The sequence below is a fragment of the Nomascus leucogenys genome, chromosome 17, assembly GCF_006542625.1.
Source record: "Nomascus leucogenys isolate Asia chromosome 17, Asia_NLE_v1, whole genome shotgun sequence".
Lineage (NCBI taxonomy): Eukaryota > Metazoa > Chordata > Mammalia > Primates > Hylobatidae > Nomascus > Nomascus leucogenys.
In genome coordinates this window covers 87,454,456-87,474,374 of record NC_044397.1, presented here as the reverse complement: position 1 = coordinate 87,474,374, position 19,919 = coordinate 87,454,456, and the positions used below count along the sequence as shown (strand labels likewise).

At 39.4% G+C, this 19,919-nt stretch overlaps 1 protein-coding gene across 3 annotated transcripts in view; it reads left to right on the top strand.

Moving 5' to 3' along the window:
• Positions 1–17,699, top strand: part of ZNF112 (zinc finger protein 112) — a 33,121-nt gene extending 15,422 nt beyond the window's left edge. For all 3 annotated transcript variants that reach the window (XM_030797383.1, XM_030797381.1, XM_030797380.1), the window contains 2 exons: positions 2,976–3,071; positions 9,971–17,699. In XM_030797383.1, coding sequence (XP_030653243.1) covers positions 2,976–3,071; positions 9,971–12,474 — 2,600 coding nt within the window. In that variant the 3' untranslated portion in view covers positions 12,475–17,699. The remainder of the gene's footprint in view (positions 1–2,975; positions 3,072–9,970) is intronic.
• Positions 17,700–19,919: the final 2,220 nt, after the last annotated feature.

The following is a 19,919-nucleotide window of genomic DNA, read 5'->3' as shown; positions in this document are numbered from 1 at the left end:
TATAGTCATAATATCTTTTTCTGAACCACTTGAGGGTCGGTTAATACACCATGGCCGTTTTTCTCTAAATACTTTAGTGTATATGCAGAGTTCAGGAGTCCCCAAGTTCACTCTCACCTCTGATACCAATTGCAAGATTAGGAGTCCTCAAGACCCAAGAGTACTGAGCCCCACACTCAGGCTCAAGAATTCACTAGAAGGACTCGCAGAACTCACTGAAAGCAGTTGTCTTCACAGTTAGTGATTCATTACAGGGAAAGGAGTCAGATTAAAGTCAGCCTAGGGAAGAGGCCCAGGAGGCAGAGTCCAGGAGTGTTCCAGGTGTCAGCTTCCACTTGTCATCTTCAGTGGAGTTGTGGACAGCACTGACTCTTCCCAGCAGTGAAATGTGACAATACATAAGGAACACTGCCAGCTAGAGAGGCTCATTTGAGCCTTGGTGTCCAGAGTTTTTACTGGAGCTTAGTTACCTAGATATGATTGACCACCTGGGTGGCTGCTCTTAGATTCCAGTTTCTCCAGAGGTTAAGCTAATACCACGTGGCTCAAAGCCCCCACTATAAATCACATTGTTTAACTATCTGGTGTGTGGCCCAAGGCTTCTGGGTAAACAAAAGACACTCTAATCGGACAGGATATTCCAGGGACTTAGCGATTGCCTTCTCCAGAAGCCAAAGGCAGATCTCTCTTTAAACAAGACTAATTCTTTCCTTTACTGCACAGTCTGTTTTATAAAAAGAGGAATATTCTCTTACCTATTCTCAGGACAGATATAATGTTTTTATCTTATCTATCATTTATGCTGTAATTTTATCCATAAAGCCAATTTTATATATGTTTTTTTTCTTTTGAGACAGAGTCTCACTCTGTTGCCCAGGCTGGAGTGCAGTGGTACAATCTCAGCTCACTGAATCCTCTGCCTCCCAGGTTCAAGTCATTCTCGTGCCTCAGCCACCTGTACCTGAGATTACAGGCGTCTACCACCACGCCTAGCTAATTTTTATATTTTTATTAGAGATGAGGTTTCACCATGTTGGCCACGCTGGTCTCAAACTCCTGGCCTCAGGTGATCCACCTGCCTCAGCCTCCCAAAGTGCTGGGATTACAGGCATGAGTCACCGCAACCAGCCTAATTTTATTCTTTAAAGCGTATTTTCCTCCCTCCAGAACAGGATCTAGAGTCTAGTATAGTTGTTCTGTCTCTTTAGCCTTTAATTTAGAACATTTCCACAGCATTTCTTTTTCTTTTATGACAGTAACATTTTTGAAGAACACTATCACCTCTTCCCTTATTTTTAATAGAACATTCCTAATGATTCCACAAAATTAGATTCAGATGATCCATGCAGCAGGAGCACTACGTAGGTAGAGTGTGCGCTTTTGAGGGAATCACATCTGGAGGCACATGAAGTCATCTGTCCCTCAAAGGATGTGGTAACTTTGGTCACCCAGTCACGATGTTATGCAGTTTCCCCACTATATAATTACTGCTTTTTTCCCCATTTGTAATCATAGGGTAACACAAGTGTTTTCTTGTAGACTAAGCACCTGGTGATGACCTTGCCTTATCGGGTCCTTACCATGACAGTTACAGAATGATGATTTTTCTAACTTTACCTCCTTCACATTTAGCAGTCAGCACCTGGCATAAACTTGCAGTCAACAAGAGCCCCCCACTTCTCAAGCATCAATTCAATGTTATTTGTAGGGATTTGTGAAATTTTTTAAAGGTTTATAGTTTATTACTGTAATTTTTTAGATGTTAAAATTGTCCCAAGTTTGGCCTCTTTAAGCTGGCTTCTGTGACCTTGTAACATGTCCCCAGTGTTTTTTTTTGAGCACTTTCTTACTTTATTGGCAGAGCACAATATTTTGTGCCCATCTTTACTTTGCCTTGGCTCTGGAATTACCCTTTTTTTTTTTTTTTACTGTGGAATGGTATTTAATGCCAAAGTCTGGATGCTAGGTATGGTCACTGTAGTATCTATGTTTCTTTGTCTCAGGACATAGAGCTAGGGTGTGTGTGTGTGTGTGTCTGTGTGTGTGTATGTGTATGTACATACATATACATATACACACATAAATATGTATACATATGAATGGATGTTCAGTTTATTTCAAAAGAAATGTTCATTACAATTATACTGAAATGCCATTTCTCACCCATGAAATTGGCAAAAATTCAAGAACGTAACACTATACATTTTTTGGCAAAGCTGTGGGGAATGAAGAACATTCCTGCATTGAAAGGAAGAATGCAAAATGATACAACCCTTAGGGAGGGGAAGTTGACAATATCTAACAAAGCTAGGTATTTACCCTTCCCCAGCAACCCATTTCTAGGGATTTTCCCTAAAAATAGCCATGTCCAAAAGAATATTAATAGTATACTACAATTCATATAGGAAATAAGGTAAAATAAGTAAATAGACAGTGTGTGGGTACAGACACACACACACACACACACATATCTATATATACTTATTTTTATAAGAAGAAACACAAGAAGGAAGGTTTAATCAAAATAATGAGGCGTGGTGGCTCACACCTGTAATCTCAGCACTTTGGGAGGCCAAGGCAAGAGGATTGCTTGAACCCAGGAGTTCAAGACCAGCCTGGGCAACATAGGGAGACCCTGTCTCTACAAAAGATTTAGCTGGGCATAATGATGCACACCCATGGTCCCAGCTACTCTGGAGGCCCAGGTGGGAGGATTGCTTGAGCCCAGGAGGTTGAGGCTGCAGTTGTAGTGAGCCATGATCATGCCACTGCATGCTGGCACAGGCAGAAGAGTGAGAGCCTATTTCAGAAAAAACGAAAATCATGAAATTAGTTTCCTATAGTCAGTGGAAGGTAACAGGGTGGAAGGGATGTGGGAGAGAGTCACACTTGTCTGTGTATACCTTTTTGTCTAGTTTTGACCAGTTGAATGTCATCAAACTTAAAAACTTTTGCTCTCCTTTCCTTCTTTACAGCACGTCAGCCCTTCAAGCCAGACCTAATATCCCAGCTGGAGAGAGAAGAAAAGCTTTTGATGGTGGAGACAGAAGCCCCAAGAGATGGATGTTCAGGTGAGAACTGTGCTGCAGGAACACAGCAGCCAGGGAGCCCCTTCTAGAACATGAGTCAGAACACATCACTTCTCTGTTTAAGCTTTCCTGTGGCTCCCCATTTCACACATAGTAAGTTTAAAGTATTTAAAATGGTCTATTAGGTCCTAAGGTATCTGTCCCCTCAACCTCTTCTCACTTTCCATATTCACCTACTATTGTTTGTTTTTGCTCATTCAGTCTGTTTCAGAGGCACTGCCCCATGATTGCCCCCTCAGACCTCTCAATTATTAAGCTTCTGTATCAATTTCCTTGACTTGCTTTTCTCTCTGAATGAATTGGGTAATAGATGCATGATCTTTGCTCTCTTCAATTCACCCTGAGGCAGCTAATAGGTGTAGAATAAATCTGTGTAATTGAAAGATATTCTAGAATACTGTTTCTCATCTGATGGATGCCTGTTTTAACTGCTTAGCTGTCGTTGGGTATTCATAGATAGGTAGCCATTAATTCTAAAAGATAAGAATAGCCAATCAGCTAAAGTAAGTATCAAAAATGACCAATGCCAACATTATAACTGGTCTTCCTCATGTAGCATTTTCAAGTGAGACACCCTTGTATTCATATGTCCAGCTTCTTATCCTCCCATTCTGTCCCATACTCTCGCACCCAAACAATCTCTTGACGTAGCCACAGTCTTAAAGGAGAATTTTCAAGTTGGACATTTATGTGAATCCAAACATTTTGATAGTTTCTTGAGTCCTCAAGACTGACATCAAAAGCCACCGTCGCAACCGTGTAGCTAAGGATGCTGCTGGATAAGAAGAAAGAGCCAACAGAAAATTCAAAACAAATTAACTCACTTCTATAATGGTTTGTTTCCATCTTGGTTAAGATTCAGGGTCCTACATGGTACCCTTGAGAGTAGGAGTTAAACTTTTTCTCTAAAGGTCCCAGTAGTAAATACTTTAGATTTTCCTGGCCACATGTGCTCTTTGTCACGGTCTTTGTTTTTCTTACACCACTTTAAAAACGTAGAAAGCATTCTTGGCTCCTGGGTTGTACAAAAACAGGCCAAGGCCATGCTGTGCCAGTCTACCTTCCTGATACTGTCAGCTGGAACATAATGTCACCTTTTAAAATACCTTAATTTTTTTACCTGTACTAACATGATCATATACCTCATATTAATATAAAAATTTGTTATGTACATTCTTATTTTTAATATACTAATTTTTCTTCTTTGCCGTTACCTTGGGGAAATCCCTCCCAGTCTAAGATTATAACTCTTGTTTTTGTAATGGATGCATAATATTCTAATAAACAAGCTAGTTACTTCCAAGATACAATGGGGTACAGCCTTTGGGTAAATGCCCCCATTCCGAAAGGGAGAAATCAGGCAAAACGAAGGGGCTACAGGCCCCATGCCAGTCTGAAACCCAACAGGGCAGTCATTAAATCTCAAAATTCCAAAATAATCTCCTTGGACTCCATGTCTCACATCCAGGCCATGCTGATGCAAGGGATGAGCTCCCAAGGCCTTGGGCATCTCTGCCCCTGTGGCTCTGCAGGGTATAGCCCACTTGGCTATTTTCATGAGCTGGCGTTGTGTGCCTGCATCTTTTCCAGGCACATGGTGCAAGCTGTTGGTGGGTCTGGGGTCTGGAGGACAGTGGCCCTCTTCTCACAGCTCCACTAGGCAATGCCTCAGTGGGGACTCTGGGGGCTCCAACCCCACATTTACCCTCTCCATTGACCTAGTAGAGGTTCTCCATGAGGGCTCCACCCCTGCAGCAGACTTCTGCCTGGACATCCAGGTGTTTCTATAAATCCTCTGAAATCTGGGCAGAGGTTCCCAAGCCTCAGCTCTTGCCCTCTGCACTCCCACAGGCCCAACAGCACATGGAAGCTGCCAAGGCTTGGGGTTTGCACCCTCTGAAGCAATGGCCTGAACTATACCTTGGCCCCTTTTAGCCATGGCTGGAACTGGAGCAGCTACAATGCAGGGTGCCATGTCCTTCAGCTGTAGAAAACAGCAGGGCCCTGGGCCTGGGCCACAGAACTATTTTTCCCTCCTAGGCCTTCAGGCCTGTGGTAGGAGGGACTGCCATGACTGGCTCCGAAATGTCCTGGAGGCATTTTCCCCATTGTCTTGGCTATTAACATTCAGCTCCTCTTTAATTAGGCAAATTTCTGCAGCCTTGAATTTCTCCCCAGAAAATTGGTTTTTCTTTTCTACCACATGATCAGGCTGCAAATTTTTCAAATTTTTATGCTCTGCTTCTTTTTTAAATATAAGTTCCAGTTTCAGATAATCTCTTTGCCCATGAATATGGGCATATGCTGTTAGAAGCAGCCAGACCACATCTTGAATGCTTTGCTGCTTAGAAATTTCTTCCACCAGATAACCTAAATCATCCCTATCAAGTTCAAAGTTCCACAGATCTTTGGAGCAGGGGCATAATGCTGCAGGTCTCTTCGCTAAAGCATAGCACCAATGTTGGGAAAATGTATAAATGCATTTACAAACCTAAATATATCTAAATATATCACCAGTTCCAGTCCCCAATAACTTCCTCATCTCCATCTGAGACCACTCAGCCTGGACTTCACTGTCCATATCACTATCCGTATTTTGTTCAAAACCATGTAACAATTCTCTAGGAGGTTCCAAACTTTTCCTCATCTTCCTATCTTTTTCTGAACCCTCTAAATTATTACAACCTCTGCCCATTACCTATTTCCAAAGTGACTTCCACATCTTTATAGCAATGCCCCACTTTTCTGGTACCAATTTTCTTTATTCATCCGTTCTCCCATTGCTGTAAAGAACTACCTGAGACTGGGTAATTTATAAAGAAAAGAGGTTTAATTGACTCACAGTTCCATAGGCTATACAGGAAGCATGGTTGGGGAGGCCTCAGGAAACTTATAATTATGGTAGACGGTGAAGGGGAAGGAGGCATGTTTTACATGGCAGAGGAAGAGGAAGAGAAAGAGGGCAGGGAGTGCTACATGCTTTCAAACAACCAGATCTCTTGAGAACTCTATCACGAGACAGCACTTGGGGGATGGTGCTAAACCATTAGAAAGCACCCCCGTGATCCAATTACCTCCCACCAGGCCTCAACTCCAACATTGGGAATTACAATTCAACATGAGATTTGGGTGGGGACGCAGAGCGAAACCATATCAGCGGTTAAGAAAGGAGTCAGCACAGCAGCTTAAATATTTGCAATCAAAACATTGTCACCACTATACCTTATAGTGCCCACAAAAAAGCAAAGTAAGAATGGAAGGTGATCTCAGCCTGGGTTACCTGAGCTGATGTTCTCGCTTAGCTTTTATTAAAGAAGAAGAAGAAGAAGACATAAACAAAGATTTTTTTTTCTCTGAGTTCATTATAGCTAACTATTAAATTCAAAGGAATTACTTGTTTTTATGACAAATATAGCACCTTTGTTATTGAATTGATCAATTTGGGTTGCTTGAATGATTGACTTTCTCAACCTCTAAGTGCTAAAGCAGGATTGCTATGAAGATGTAATAAATTCTCAACCTTCTTACCTCAAATGATGTCTTCGGCATCTTTTGTCATGCTTATTTTCTCCATCAAATAAAGTTCATTTATAAACTTAACACAATTTCTTATTACCACTCTACCATTGATATTGAAATAGAACTTAAATCTTGAGATATTTAAATAAAGTAACAAGGTGTTTCAGTCTGTACCATTGACTAAAGGAAATTAATGTTGTTACATATGTGGTCTTTTTTAGAAGAGTGTGAAACCAAGTGAAATGACCTTTTATTTTTTTTCTTCCTGTATGTCCTTAACATTGCAAAACCCACTGCTCAGAGAGAAACTTTAATCTCATATATTTGAGAGATTTTTATATCATGAATTATGTACTAATTTGCATTGAAACAGTTGCTTTGTAAGAAATTGGGTTTTGACTAACAAGCTGCTTTCATATTCTCAAGCCACTACCTCAGTCCCAAAAGACAGGACATATTAAACTGTATCTTGGCCGGGCGTGGTGGCTCACACTTATAATCCCAGCACTTTGGGAGGCCGAGGCGGGCGGATCACGAGGTCAGGAGATCGAGACCATGGTGAAACCCCGTCTTTACTAAAAATACAAAAAATTAGCTGGGCGTGGTGGCGGGCGCCTGTAGTCCCAGCTACTCGGAGAGGCTGAGGCAGGAGAATGGCGTGAACCCAGGAGGCGGAGCTTGCAGTGAGCCGAGATTGCGCCACTGCACTCCAGCCTGGGTGACAGAGCGAGACTCCGTCTCAAAAAAAAAAAAAACTATATCTTGATGGATGTATATTGAGTGTTTTTTATAATAGTAAAACAAAACTACAAGGATTATGATTAACCCTAGCTGGAAGCTCAAACTTCTCACATATAAGCTATATGCTTTATCTGATATGCCTCCTATAATATATCCCTTCATTTCATCATTATATGATAAAATATCATTATAATAACTGAAAGCTTCACTTTTGAGAAGGCAAAGACATCAGTAAATGTGCTTTTAAAGTACCAAGATGCATACCTACTGATATACCTTGAAGTGTTATCCCACAATCAGCGTGCTGCCCCAGAGCCTAGTGACACAGGTTCATCAGTGTGGCCTTTTCTTTTTTCCTTTTTTAAAATTTGGGATAGGGTAGGGCTTACAGGTAAGGTTTTGTTCAAGAAAAATTACACCATTTTGGGTTTTTTGAGACAGTCTTGCTATGCTGCCCAGGCTGGAGTTGCAGTGGCTGTTCACAGGTGTGATTATATTAATAGGTCACTGCATCTTCAGATACCTGGGCTCAAGCATTTCTCCTGCCTCAGCTTTCTGAGTAGCTGGGTCTACAGGATTGCGCCCCCATGCCTGACTCAAAGTTATGCCATTTAAAAAGTTACTTTAGAAATGAGAAAGACTCAATCCACAGGCCCTGCCTATAGGTCTTTTTGATCTTACATTTTTATTTCATCCACAGTAGTTTCTTGTGACCTTTGCTTTTCTCATCAGCAGTATCACTCTGAATTGTTTCCCTACCTCTCCTATAGCCTTTCAGCTTTCCAGCAAAGTTGCCACCATCACCAGTTCCTTTCCCATTTAAAAAGCTACATTACATGCTCTTTTAGTTCTATGAGTGAGAGCAACTCAAACTATGATTTATTCATCAATGTTTATTGAGCAACTACTGTTCACTTGGCAGTGAAAGGAATGCAGTGCACAAAACAGTGTTTGTCTTCATGGATAATACATTCCAGGGTGGAGAGGCAGACAAACACAAAGAAATAAGGCAGAATTATGTCTGAGGGTAATATTCATGAAAAAACATCCCTTTTACTGCTTTTCTTCTGGATATTATAAGACTTAATCTACTTCTAAGTGTTAGAAGAATGCATGTTATTAATTCAACCCTGTTTAACCAGTTGTCCTTAGGGAGGATATTTGTCACTAGTATATGAAGATCTGCTGTCTGCTTATAATCTGAGCTTTAATAACTAGGTAACTATTTCTACCCAAATATCCTGTCTTCAACCCTTTCTGGTGCCTCAGATTTCCTAAACATTAACATAATTTTCCAATAAAATGGCACAAGCAAAAGTCAGTATTCATTGAGTTTCGTTCATGGCTAATGAGCACCTAAGAGGACACCTACAGGTGCCATAATATTTTTCTGATTTTTTTGGTTGAATTCTGTCACAGTCTTTCACATTTTGACCTACACCATGGCCATTGATAATTGTGAAATATCTTTTGAAAAGAGTTAAAATCTATAATGGCCTACAGGGACTTAGAAGAGCTTATTATTCTCATGAGGATAAATAGCTTATTAGTGACAGGATATGTGATGCCTCGAACATAAAGTAAAGGTCTGTGTTTACCTTCTTCAGCATATCATTTAATGCACACAATACTCTTACAAATGAACAACATTATCATGTTTATGTGCCAGACAAAAAAGTTAGGACAAAAGGCGTTTGTCCATTTGCAACTATATTTTTTCAGATTTAAGAACATCCTCTTTTCCCCTTCAGATCTCCTGGAAACCCATGATTAATCCATGATAACATGTTTATGGTTGTGTTGTTTTGTTTTATCTTGTTTCGTTTGAGACAGGATCTCATTCTGTTGCCCAGGCTGGAGTGCAGTGGCATGATCTTAGCTCACTGCAACCTCCGCCTCATGGGTTCAGGTTATTCTCCTGCCTCAGCCTCCTCAGTAACTGGGACTACAGGTGCGCACCACCACGCCTGGCTAATTTTTGTACTTTTAGTAGAGATGGGGTTTCACCATGTTGGCCAGGCTGGTCTGAAACTCCTGACTTCAGGTGATCCACCCGACTTGGCCTCCCAAAGTGCTAGGGTTACAGGCATGAGCCACCGTGCCCAGCCATGTTTATGGTTTTGCTAAGCCTTTTGAATACAGCCATCATGTTCGATGTCCAGGTTGTGCTGCAAAGTCCTGATTTTGAGGCATCAGATATCTTGAATTATGTAGATGCTATTTGTATGTAGGTTGAATATCCCTTCTCCAAAATGCTTGGGACCAGAAGTGTTTTGTATTTCAAATATTTTCAGATTTTAGAGTATTTGCATTATACTTACCAGTTGAGCATCCCTAATCAGAAATCTGAAATGCTCCAATGAGTATTTCCTTTGAACATCATGTAGAACACTAAAAAGTTTTGGATTTTGGAGCATTTCAGATTTCAGATTTTTGGATTGAGAATACTCAACCTGCAACTGGTATAGCCAAAGAAGAGGTATTTTCTAAGTATTCTTAGAAATAGTGGCATGAATTTTCCTCTGATTCATTCAAGTTTCATGTTATGACCTGAGTGTAAAATCTTCAAATCTCTTGAATAAAGCATTCACTCATGCACGTCTGAATTCTCATCCTTATAGGAAGGAAGAATCAACAAAAGATGGAGAGTATTCAGGAAGTAACAGTAAGCTACCTTTCCCCCAAAGAGCTTTCCTCCTGTCAGACCTGGCAACAAAGTGCAGGTGGGTTAATCGGGTGTCAAAATTTCCTGAAAGTTTTTCAAGGGAAGAATTCTCAGTTGCAAGAACAAGGTAATTCCCTCTGCCAGGTTTGGGCAGGAATACCAGTTCAGATTTCTGAAGACGAGAACTATATATTGACTCATATAGGGAATGGCTCCAATTATATAAAAAGTCAAGAGTATCCATCTTGGAGGGCACATCATTCTTGGAGGAAAATGTATCTGAAAGAGTCACATAATTATCAGTGTAGATGTCAGCAAATTTCCATGAAAAATAATTTCTGTAAGTGTGACAGTGTCAGTTGGCTCTCACATCACAATGATAAACTGGAAGTACACAGAAAAGAAAACTACAGCTGTCATGACTGTGGAGAAGATATCATGAAGGTATCATTACTTAATCAGGATTCAATTCAAACAGAGGAGAAGCCCTATCCATGTACTGGGTATAGAAAAGCCTTCAGTAATGACTCCAGCTCTGAAGTTCATCAGCAGTTCCGCTTGGAAGGGAAGCCCTATACATACAGTTCATGTGGAAAGGGCTGTAGTTATAGTTCACTTCTTCATATTCATCAAAATATTGAGAGAGAAGATGATACTGAGAATTCACATCTGAAATCCTATCAGAGAGTGCATACAGAGGAGAAACCATGCAAATGTGGTGAATATGGTGAGAACTTCAATCACTGTTCCCCTCTTAACACTTATGAACTTATCCACACAGGTGAGATGTCCTATAGGCGCAACATTTATGAGAAAGCCTTCAGTCATAGCTTAGACCTTAATAGTATTTTTAGGGTCCATACTAGGGATGAACCCCATGAATATGAGGAAAATGAGAATGTCTTTAATCAGAGTTCATGTCTTCAAGTCCATCAAAAAATCCACACTGAAGAGAAACTATACACAGATATAGAGTATGGAAAGAGTTTCATTTGTAGTCCAAATCTTGACATTCAGCATAGGGTTCATATGGAGGAGAATTCCTATAATTCTGAGGAGTGTGGTAATGGCTTCAGTCTGGCCTCACATTTTCAGGACCTTCAGATAGTCCACACTAAGGAACAACCATATAAACGCTATGTGTGTAGTAACAGCTTCAGCCATAATTTATATCTTCAAGGTCATCCAAAAATTCACATTGGAGAGAAACCACATAAGGAGTGTGGGAATGGCTTCAACTGGAGCTCAAAACTTAAAGATCATCAGAGAGTCCACACTGGACAGAAACCATACAAATGCAATATATGCGACAAAGGTTTCAATCATAGATCAGTTCTGAATGTTCATCAGAGAGTCCACACAGGAGAGAAACCTTATAAATGTGAGGAATGTGATAAGGGATTCAGTCGGAGTTCGTATCTTCAAGCCCATCAGAGAGTCCACACTGGAGAAAAACCTTATAAATGTGAGGAATGTGGGAAGGGGTTCAGTCGAAATTCATACCTTCAAGGCCATCAGAGAGTTCACACTGGAGAAAAACCATACAAGTGTGAGGAGTGTGGGAAGGGCTTCAGTCGGAGTTCACACCTTCAAGGCCATCAGAGAGTCCACACTGGAGAAAAACCATTCAAATGTGAGGAGTGTGGGAAGGGGTTCAGTTGGAGCTTTAATCTTCAAATTCATCAGAGGGTTCACACAGGAGAAAAACCCTATAAATGTGAAGAATGTGGTAAAGGCTTCAGTAAGGCCTCAACACTTTTGGCCCATCAGAGGGTCCACACGGGAGAGAAGCCATACCAATGTGATGAGTGTGGTAAGAGTTTCAGTCAGAGATCATACCTTCAAAGTCATCAGAGTGTCCATTCTGGAGAAAGACCATATATATGTGAGGTATGTGGAAAGGGCTTCAGTCAGAGAGCGTATCTTCAAGGTCATCAGAGAGTCCACACTAGAGTGAAACCGTATAAGTGTGAGATGTGTGGGAAGGGCTTTAGTCAGAGTTCGCGCCTTGAAGCACATCGGAGGGTTCACACAGGAGGGAAACCATACAAATGTGAGGTGTGTACAAAGGGTTTCAGTGAGAGTTCACGCCTTCAAGCACACCAAAGGGTTCATGCGGAAGGGAGACCCTATAAATGTGAACAGTGTGGTAAGGGTTTCAGTGGGTATTCAAGTCTTCAAGCCCATCACAGAGTCCACACTGGGGAGAAACCATACAAATGTGAGGTATGTGGAAAGGGCTTCAGTCAGAGATCAAATCTTCAGGCTCACCAGAGAGTCCACACAGGAGAGAAACCATACAAATGTGATGCATGTGGTAAGGGTTTCCGTTGGAGCTCAGGTCTTCTCATTCATCAAAGAGTCCATAGTAGTGATAAATTCTATAAAAGCGAAGACTATGGTAAGGACTACCCTTCATCAGAGAATCTACACAGAAATGAAGATTCTGTTTTGTTTTGAAGTCCTCAAATGGGAGCTGATATTTTCCAGTCACTAGAGTTCTTTCAGTAGAATAAGAATTTTTAAAAATTAAAATGTAATGTTTCTGCCCAACTTCAACATTCATAATGGCCAGGAGACCACACAACAGAGACATTTAATGAGAGGGGTTTCACGAGGGATTTTGTTAGAACTTTAACATCAGTCATTGCACAGGAGCTAAGGCTTATAAAATATGAGTATGGTCAGGAATTTAATAAAAGTACAGTGATGAGCATGCCTAAATCCATGTTCTCTAGAATGTAAGCTTGGTGAGAGAAGGGACTTTGTTCATTGCTAGTCTACAAAACTAGGACATTTCATAACTCAATGTAGGTGCTCAGTACTTTTTGCTAAATAACTAAAAGTATGTGAAGGTAAAAGGTTTGAAATTTTTAAGTGCATTTTTTAAAACTTAAAATGTATTTGGAGGAGAAATTCTGCAAGTAATCTTAATAAAATCATTTCAAGTAAATATTTGAAATATAGGACAGTAAGCATTATGATGATCTGAAATAACATTAATTTGGTTGTAACCCTATTGGGGTTAGTTCCCATCCTTTGTTCCATCTTGAGCAGAGATGTGCTGCATTTCTTAACGTTTGGTCTCTATACATTATACCATCTGTTGAAGTTTAGCTTTGTGTGTGTGTATATGTACACATGTGTGCACTTTAAATATCAGTACAAACTGATAAACAATGTTTCTGGTTAATGTTGCAAAAATGGAACACTGTATTTTACATAATTGATTTTCTACTCCTGCCCTGTGAGTTAAGGCAGTTTTACTGTAATATTTGCAAGTATCCAAAATGGTTACTGATGACAAATACTTTTTAATAAATGTCAAAATCACAATACTTGGGTTTTTTTTATTCTCCATATTTCTCTAAAAGTCCATTTGATCTGACTGATTTCTAAATGTTGTAGCCTTTGTCCAATCCACACCTCCTTAAGCAGGGTCAAGTTTGAAGGATTTTAATTTTGTCAAGTTTTCCATTCCCATACTTCTCCCAGTCACACACAAAAAAAAGGGGAAAATCTTGAATTTTTCTAAGCATATTTATCAATGTATTGACTAGTAGGATAGGGTTGCCATTTATTTGCTAGTGTCTGTCTTCAAGAATGATGCATTTTGTTGGTAAAAGTGAAAAATACAAGCTTGTCGTTCTATATATATCAAAATACTTATCAAGCCCCCCATATGTATCGGAATGTAAAATGTGCTTACCGATCTGGAAATCATAGAACAGTAATTTATAATTAAGCACTTTTAGCAGTAAGGAAGGATTTTACAATGATAGTAATGTTTTGAGCTGGAAGTAAATGTCCATCAGTATGAATCGGGTAAGTTTCTATATGTTCTATACTATGGATCTACAGAAAGTATGATTTAGCTCTAAAATGACAAGAATGGATCATGCATGTTGTTTAGTAACAACCTAAACCATAGGTTTTTACAAGACGTACATTCATAATTGCCAGCTAATTTAAGCCTGTGTACATGTATGTTCAAATATATGCTTATAGATAGTGTGTGAAAGATTACTCATTATTATATCTATAGTAGTTTTCTCTGGAAAGCAAACTTTTTGGCTTAGTTTTTTTGTGCTTTATTTAAAAATATTTATAATGGACATTTACCAAGTATACCAAAGCAGTGAACAGCTATTGATATATTATCTCTTATACTTAAGAACTCATGATATGATTGCTTGATTTCACTGTATGACATTATGACCAACAGTAAAGAATAAACCCCCTGAAGTTAATTTTTAAAATTTCCTGGATTTTTGAGAATACAGATAAATTAGGTGTCCAGTAACTTTATATTTCTGTGAAATTTCCTTAGGTCTCAAAATCCATGTTGCCTAGGATGCCCTAGTGCAATCCAGTTTTATAAATTGATGCTCACTGCTTTTCCTTCAGATTGCCCCTTGCTGGATGAATATGGTGACCAAAGCACTGGCATAACTTGGCTTTCAAGGTGCTGGTTCAAGTTGCACAGTATCATCAGAAATCCAGGGCTTCTAAAGCATATCTTTGATATCATCACTTATAGGGGAGAGCTCATGGTGGTTTTATCAATTGGAATGCTTTTAGTTCTAAGTAACAGAAAATTTAGAGTTGCCTAAACCAAAACTGTTTCTTAGTTCATATAAATAAAAAGACACAGATACGGTAAGACTAGGGTCTGGGTAAGGTAGGGGGATTTTATATTACTTTCCTTTAATTCTCTCACCTCTCTTTTCTTGTGAATTCTTGTCTTCACGTTGTTCACAATACAGCAGCATCACCTGCTTTCTTATTCACAGCTGAAGGAGGAGATACTCTGTACCATTTTAGTCCTGTGTGGTTCTGGCTCCCAAAATGCATAGAATCTCTGACACTCCGATTCCCACTAACAACTGAGACTAACCAAGACAACAAAGGACACCACTGGTCCAGTAGCCTATTCCTAGTGAGAAGCAACAGCAGGCTACTGTGAGAAAAGGGAAGAACATGGAGAATCCTTCTGTGGCCCCAGTGCAAAGGGATGGCCAAAAGCTGAGGACGGGGCAACAGGAACATTGAGAAAACTTTAGCACTCCAGTTCCCACGCTAAGCACAAGGTAGCACTAGAGAAATCTGTAGCCAGTGGTACAACTAAGATAAATATTGCAACAACAAAACCCAATTCCAGCTTAATTCCTGACCAGATTAATTCAGCACTCCACCCTGACATCCTAGCAGAACATGTGTGCCCAGTTTTAGGCAAAAAATAATGTTTTCTTCAGTCTCTACTGTTTTGTATATGTTATCTGGCATTTTATTTTAAAAATACAAGATCAAAAGTTGAGAACAATCTTCTGCCAATAGATAGCAGACCAATCAATAAAACCACATTTATAAATAACCATATTTTGGAACTGTTAGGGAATTTTACATAACTGATTGTTGTGCTAAAGACTCCAGTGAAAAGGGCAGATAATATGCATCAGCAGATAGGGATTTCAGTAAAATTTAATAGTCAAATGGGAAATGCTAGGAAAAGAAAATTTATGCTACTGCTTTTACTTTTATCAGAACACTTTTGAAGGACTTATGAGTAGACTCAACACAGTTGAGAAAAGTGTCAGAACTTGAATATAGGTCAATAGAAATCATGCGAACTAAAACACAAGAAGAAAAAGTGTGAAGAAAACAATACAAATAGGACGACATTGTAGGATCTAATATTTGCATACTTGGAAACCCAGGGTCGGGGGAGAGAATGGGAAGAAAAGATATTTAAAGAGATAATGGCTGAGAATTTTCCAAAAATAATAAGACTTCACCCAGATTCAAGAACCTCAGAATACCAAAGCAGTATTTTTTTAAAAAAGAACAAAACTAGATGTATTATTGCCCAACAGCTAAAAATGGATGGACAGTGCAAAGAAAATATTAATGGCAGACAAAGGAAAGGGACACATTACATATAAGATGCAGAGTGAGAAAAACATCAGACTTATCATCACAAACCATGCAAGCAAAAGACAATGGAGTTACATCTTTAACATTTAGAAACAACGATTTAAAAAAAATGACCAATCAAAAAATCTAAGCCTGGTGGAAAAAATCTTTCAGAAGTTATGCAAAATAAAGACATTTTCAGATGAACAGAAGCTGATAGAATTCACTTTTAGCAGACCTGCACTGTAAGAGATATTTAGCATACCAGAAATAGACTTGGATCTACCAAAAGACATAACTATGAAAATAGTTATTTCAATCATTTTAAGTGTAAAATAATTTTTATTTTTATTACTCCAAAATATAATTCAGTAAAGCAAAATTAGGAATGAGGTTTTATGAATTTAGAGGACATATAAAAGTAAGATGTTTTGTAAGAACACTGCAAAACAGGGAAGACAGAAATGAGAAATATACTAGCAGAAATTAGAGGTATATGGTTGTACTCTATACATGAATTGGCATAATATGATTTGAAGATAGACTGTGAAAAAATATAGGAATATATTTTAAGCCCCAGAGTAACCATTTAAGAATTTTTTAAAGTACAACTCATAAGTCAGTAGTAGAGATTAAATTCTGGTTCCAAAAATAGCAACGTAGAAGCAAGCTGGCTTCACTCTTTTCAATAGAAAACTAAAGACAAATATACAGCACCAAGATTATCACCAGCAATATCCCAGAACTCAAACAGAAGGAGACAGTTCCTGAGGACACAAATAAGTGAAAAAAACTGAGCAGATGGTAAGAGAAGTGGACTTTCCTATCCACAGTGCCCTTCCCCCTAATCTGCCTGGCGCCAAGACTGTGGAAAATTTTCCCGTCTCACAGTTTCTATACTGGAAAAAGTTAATCAAGGTGGACAACCAGCCTCCTCACCATCTTGGGTTCCCTGGCAGGAGACTTGTCCCTGACTCAACCCACAGAAAGCATCAGGAGTAACTGAAGAGAGAAATATCCCTGAGGACAGCCAGAGACAAAGGAGGGAGGTGGGAATACTGTCCCCGTCATGGAAACTCTACTCTGCAACTCAGCCAAAGGAGACAACAATCAGAGTGGCTGTTCAGCATCACTATACTGTAGGTCCCCAATCATGAACCACTAGCCAGCTTTCTTACAACTAGGATATCCCCTGTGGGACCTACCCCTTTTGGGATGGGTGGCACTATGATTATTTAATAGAACTGAGGCAAACCTGGAGTTAATACGCCATATAGTACCAAAAAGGAGTCGGTAACCTAGCGGGAAAGAAGAAAATCAACAGGTAAAATATAAAGAATCTCTAGGGAGCCATATCCAATGAAAAACAAAACCAGCCAGACAGAGAAGAGTGGAATGTATAATCGTTTGATGCAAAGACAGACACACATCCATAAGCAACAGCAGCCAACAGGGAGCCATGGCGTCCCACAAATGGACAAAGCAAGGAACTAGTGACTGATCCTAACAGGAAGACGATATGTGAACTCTATGACCAAGACTTCAAAAGAGCTGTTTTAAGGAAACTCAGTGATCTCCAAGATAACACAGAAAAGCAATTCAGAAATGTATCAGAGAACCTGAACAGAGAATAAAATAATTTTTTAAAATCAAACAGAAATCTTGGAACTAAGAAATATGTTTGCTGAACTGAAATATCCATTAGAGGCTCTCAACAGCAGAATGTATCAAGCAGAAGAAAGAATCAGTGAGCTCCAAGACAGGCTATTTGTGAATACACAGTCAGAAGAGAACAGAGAAAGAAAAAGAGCAAATATTGCCTGAAAGAGATAGAAAATACCTCAAATGACCAAAACTAAGAATTATTGATGTTCAGGAGGGAGTTGAGCAAGAGCAAGGAGTAGAAAGTATAGTCAACAAAATAACAGAAAACTTTCCAAAATTTAAGAAAGAGATGAATATCCAGGTACAGGGAAATCATAGAACAGCAAACAGATTTGACCCAACCAAGACTACCCCAAAGCATATAATAAACTCTCATAGGTCAAGGAGAAAGAATTCTATAAGCAGAAAAAAATAAAAGCAAATAACTTATAAAGGAGCTCCAATTCATCTGGCAAAAGACCTCTTAACAGCAGCCGTATAGGCCAGGAGGAAGTGGAGAGACGTTTTCAAAGTGCTGAAATAAAAAAAAACTATCATCCAACAATACTGTATCTAGTAAAGTTATCCTTCAAATATGACGGAGAGATAAAGTCTTTCCAAGATAAACAACTAAATATGTGGTTAAACCTCTCAGGTTTAATAATTTACTGAAACAACTCACAGAACCCAGGAAAATTATGTTTATTAATTACAGCTTTGTTATAAAAAAAGGATACAAATCAAAACCAACCAAAGGTAGAAATGCATAGGACAAGGTCTGGGAGGGTTCCAGATGAAAAATGCCATGGTTCTTTCTCTTGGGGTAAGGACACATTACCCTCCCAGCATGTAGCTGTATGAGAATACTTGCCAACCATAGAAGTCTATCCACGCTTGTGTTCATAGATTTTATTGGGGCTTTATTACATAGGTATGATTGGTTGAAGAACTGACATGTAACTCAATGTCTAGCCCCCATCCTTTACACAGGCTGGTGTTATTTGGCTCATAGTCCTAAACTTCAAATCACATGATCGATCTGTCTGGTGTAACCAGCACCTATCTGAAGTAATCTCACTAGCATAACTTATCCAGAGGCCCATCATGTGTCACCTCTTTAGCACAATCTGTCAGGTATAGTGTGAGTGGCCCACCGTGAATAACAAAGAGCTTCTATAATTCAGGATATTTTAAGAGTTTAGATGCCACCTCCCAGGAACTAGGGACAGAGGCCAGAAAAGTTGGAGAAATGCAGAATGTGTAATATCATAATAACTGACCTAATTCCTTCAACAGGTCAGGGTCTGAAAAAAAGGAGTGATGTAGTAGTGTTCAATAGTAAAGACACCTAAGTAGATAAATAAAATGAATGGGCTGGATATTGATTTGACAAACCAGTCATGAGATATTTTTAGGTAATCAGGAAAATTTTAATAGAGATTGGGTATGTAAAGGAAAATAAAAATCTCAGGATCCTCCAAACTTAGGCAAGCGTGGAGATTAAGCCCTGGAGTTCAGTCATTGCAGTACGCTCTTCCAAACGAACAGCTGTGCGTTAGCCAGATCCCCATGAAAGGTGAAAAGCCTCGGGTATTTGGGAAGAGCTTTCCCCACAGATCACTCATAAGTAAATTTTTTGCTGAGCTCTCATAAACAAGCACTTGCCAATTGTTGCTTTAGTTCTATAATCTAAGTCTAGCTCCTAAAACTCCACACTGATCATGAAAGAGCCTTTGCAAAAATCATGACAGTGGAGAAATCTGACATAAGTGACTCCATCTTGGTTCTAACCCCACAAACTGTACTTGCTCATTCCTGTGCATAGGCCAAGCTAACTATGGAAAGAATTCAGTTCAGAGTTTAACTTTAAAACAAAGATGGTAAAAGTCCCCTCCTGGAACTAACCCCTTCCTTGCTTGGGGACTGAAACTGCCTTCGTAAAGCTAATAAATTGTCCACAAGGAGTCACAAAGCTGTAAGTCACAAGATTTGTAACCTCCTTAATTGCTCCTATAGATAACATCACTACTGTAAAACCTAGAACTGGTGCTTGAGGTATTTTTCAGACCCTGCATTCTGATGGACCAGATGATGTCACCCAGACCAGTACCCCATACCAAGAAACCGACCTCCACCCTGGAACTAACTCAGTGCACGAAGACAGCTTTGACCCCTTATGATTTCATTCCCAACTAAATCAATCAGTATTCCTCATTCCCTAGCCCATGCCCACCTAACTGTCCTTGAAAAATCCCAGCCTTTGAATTCTCAAGGAAACAGATTTGAGATATCTCCCATTCTTCTATTTGGCTGGCCCTGCAATGATTAAACTATTTATTTGCTTCAAA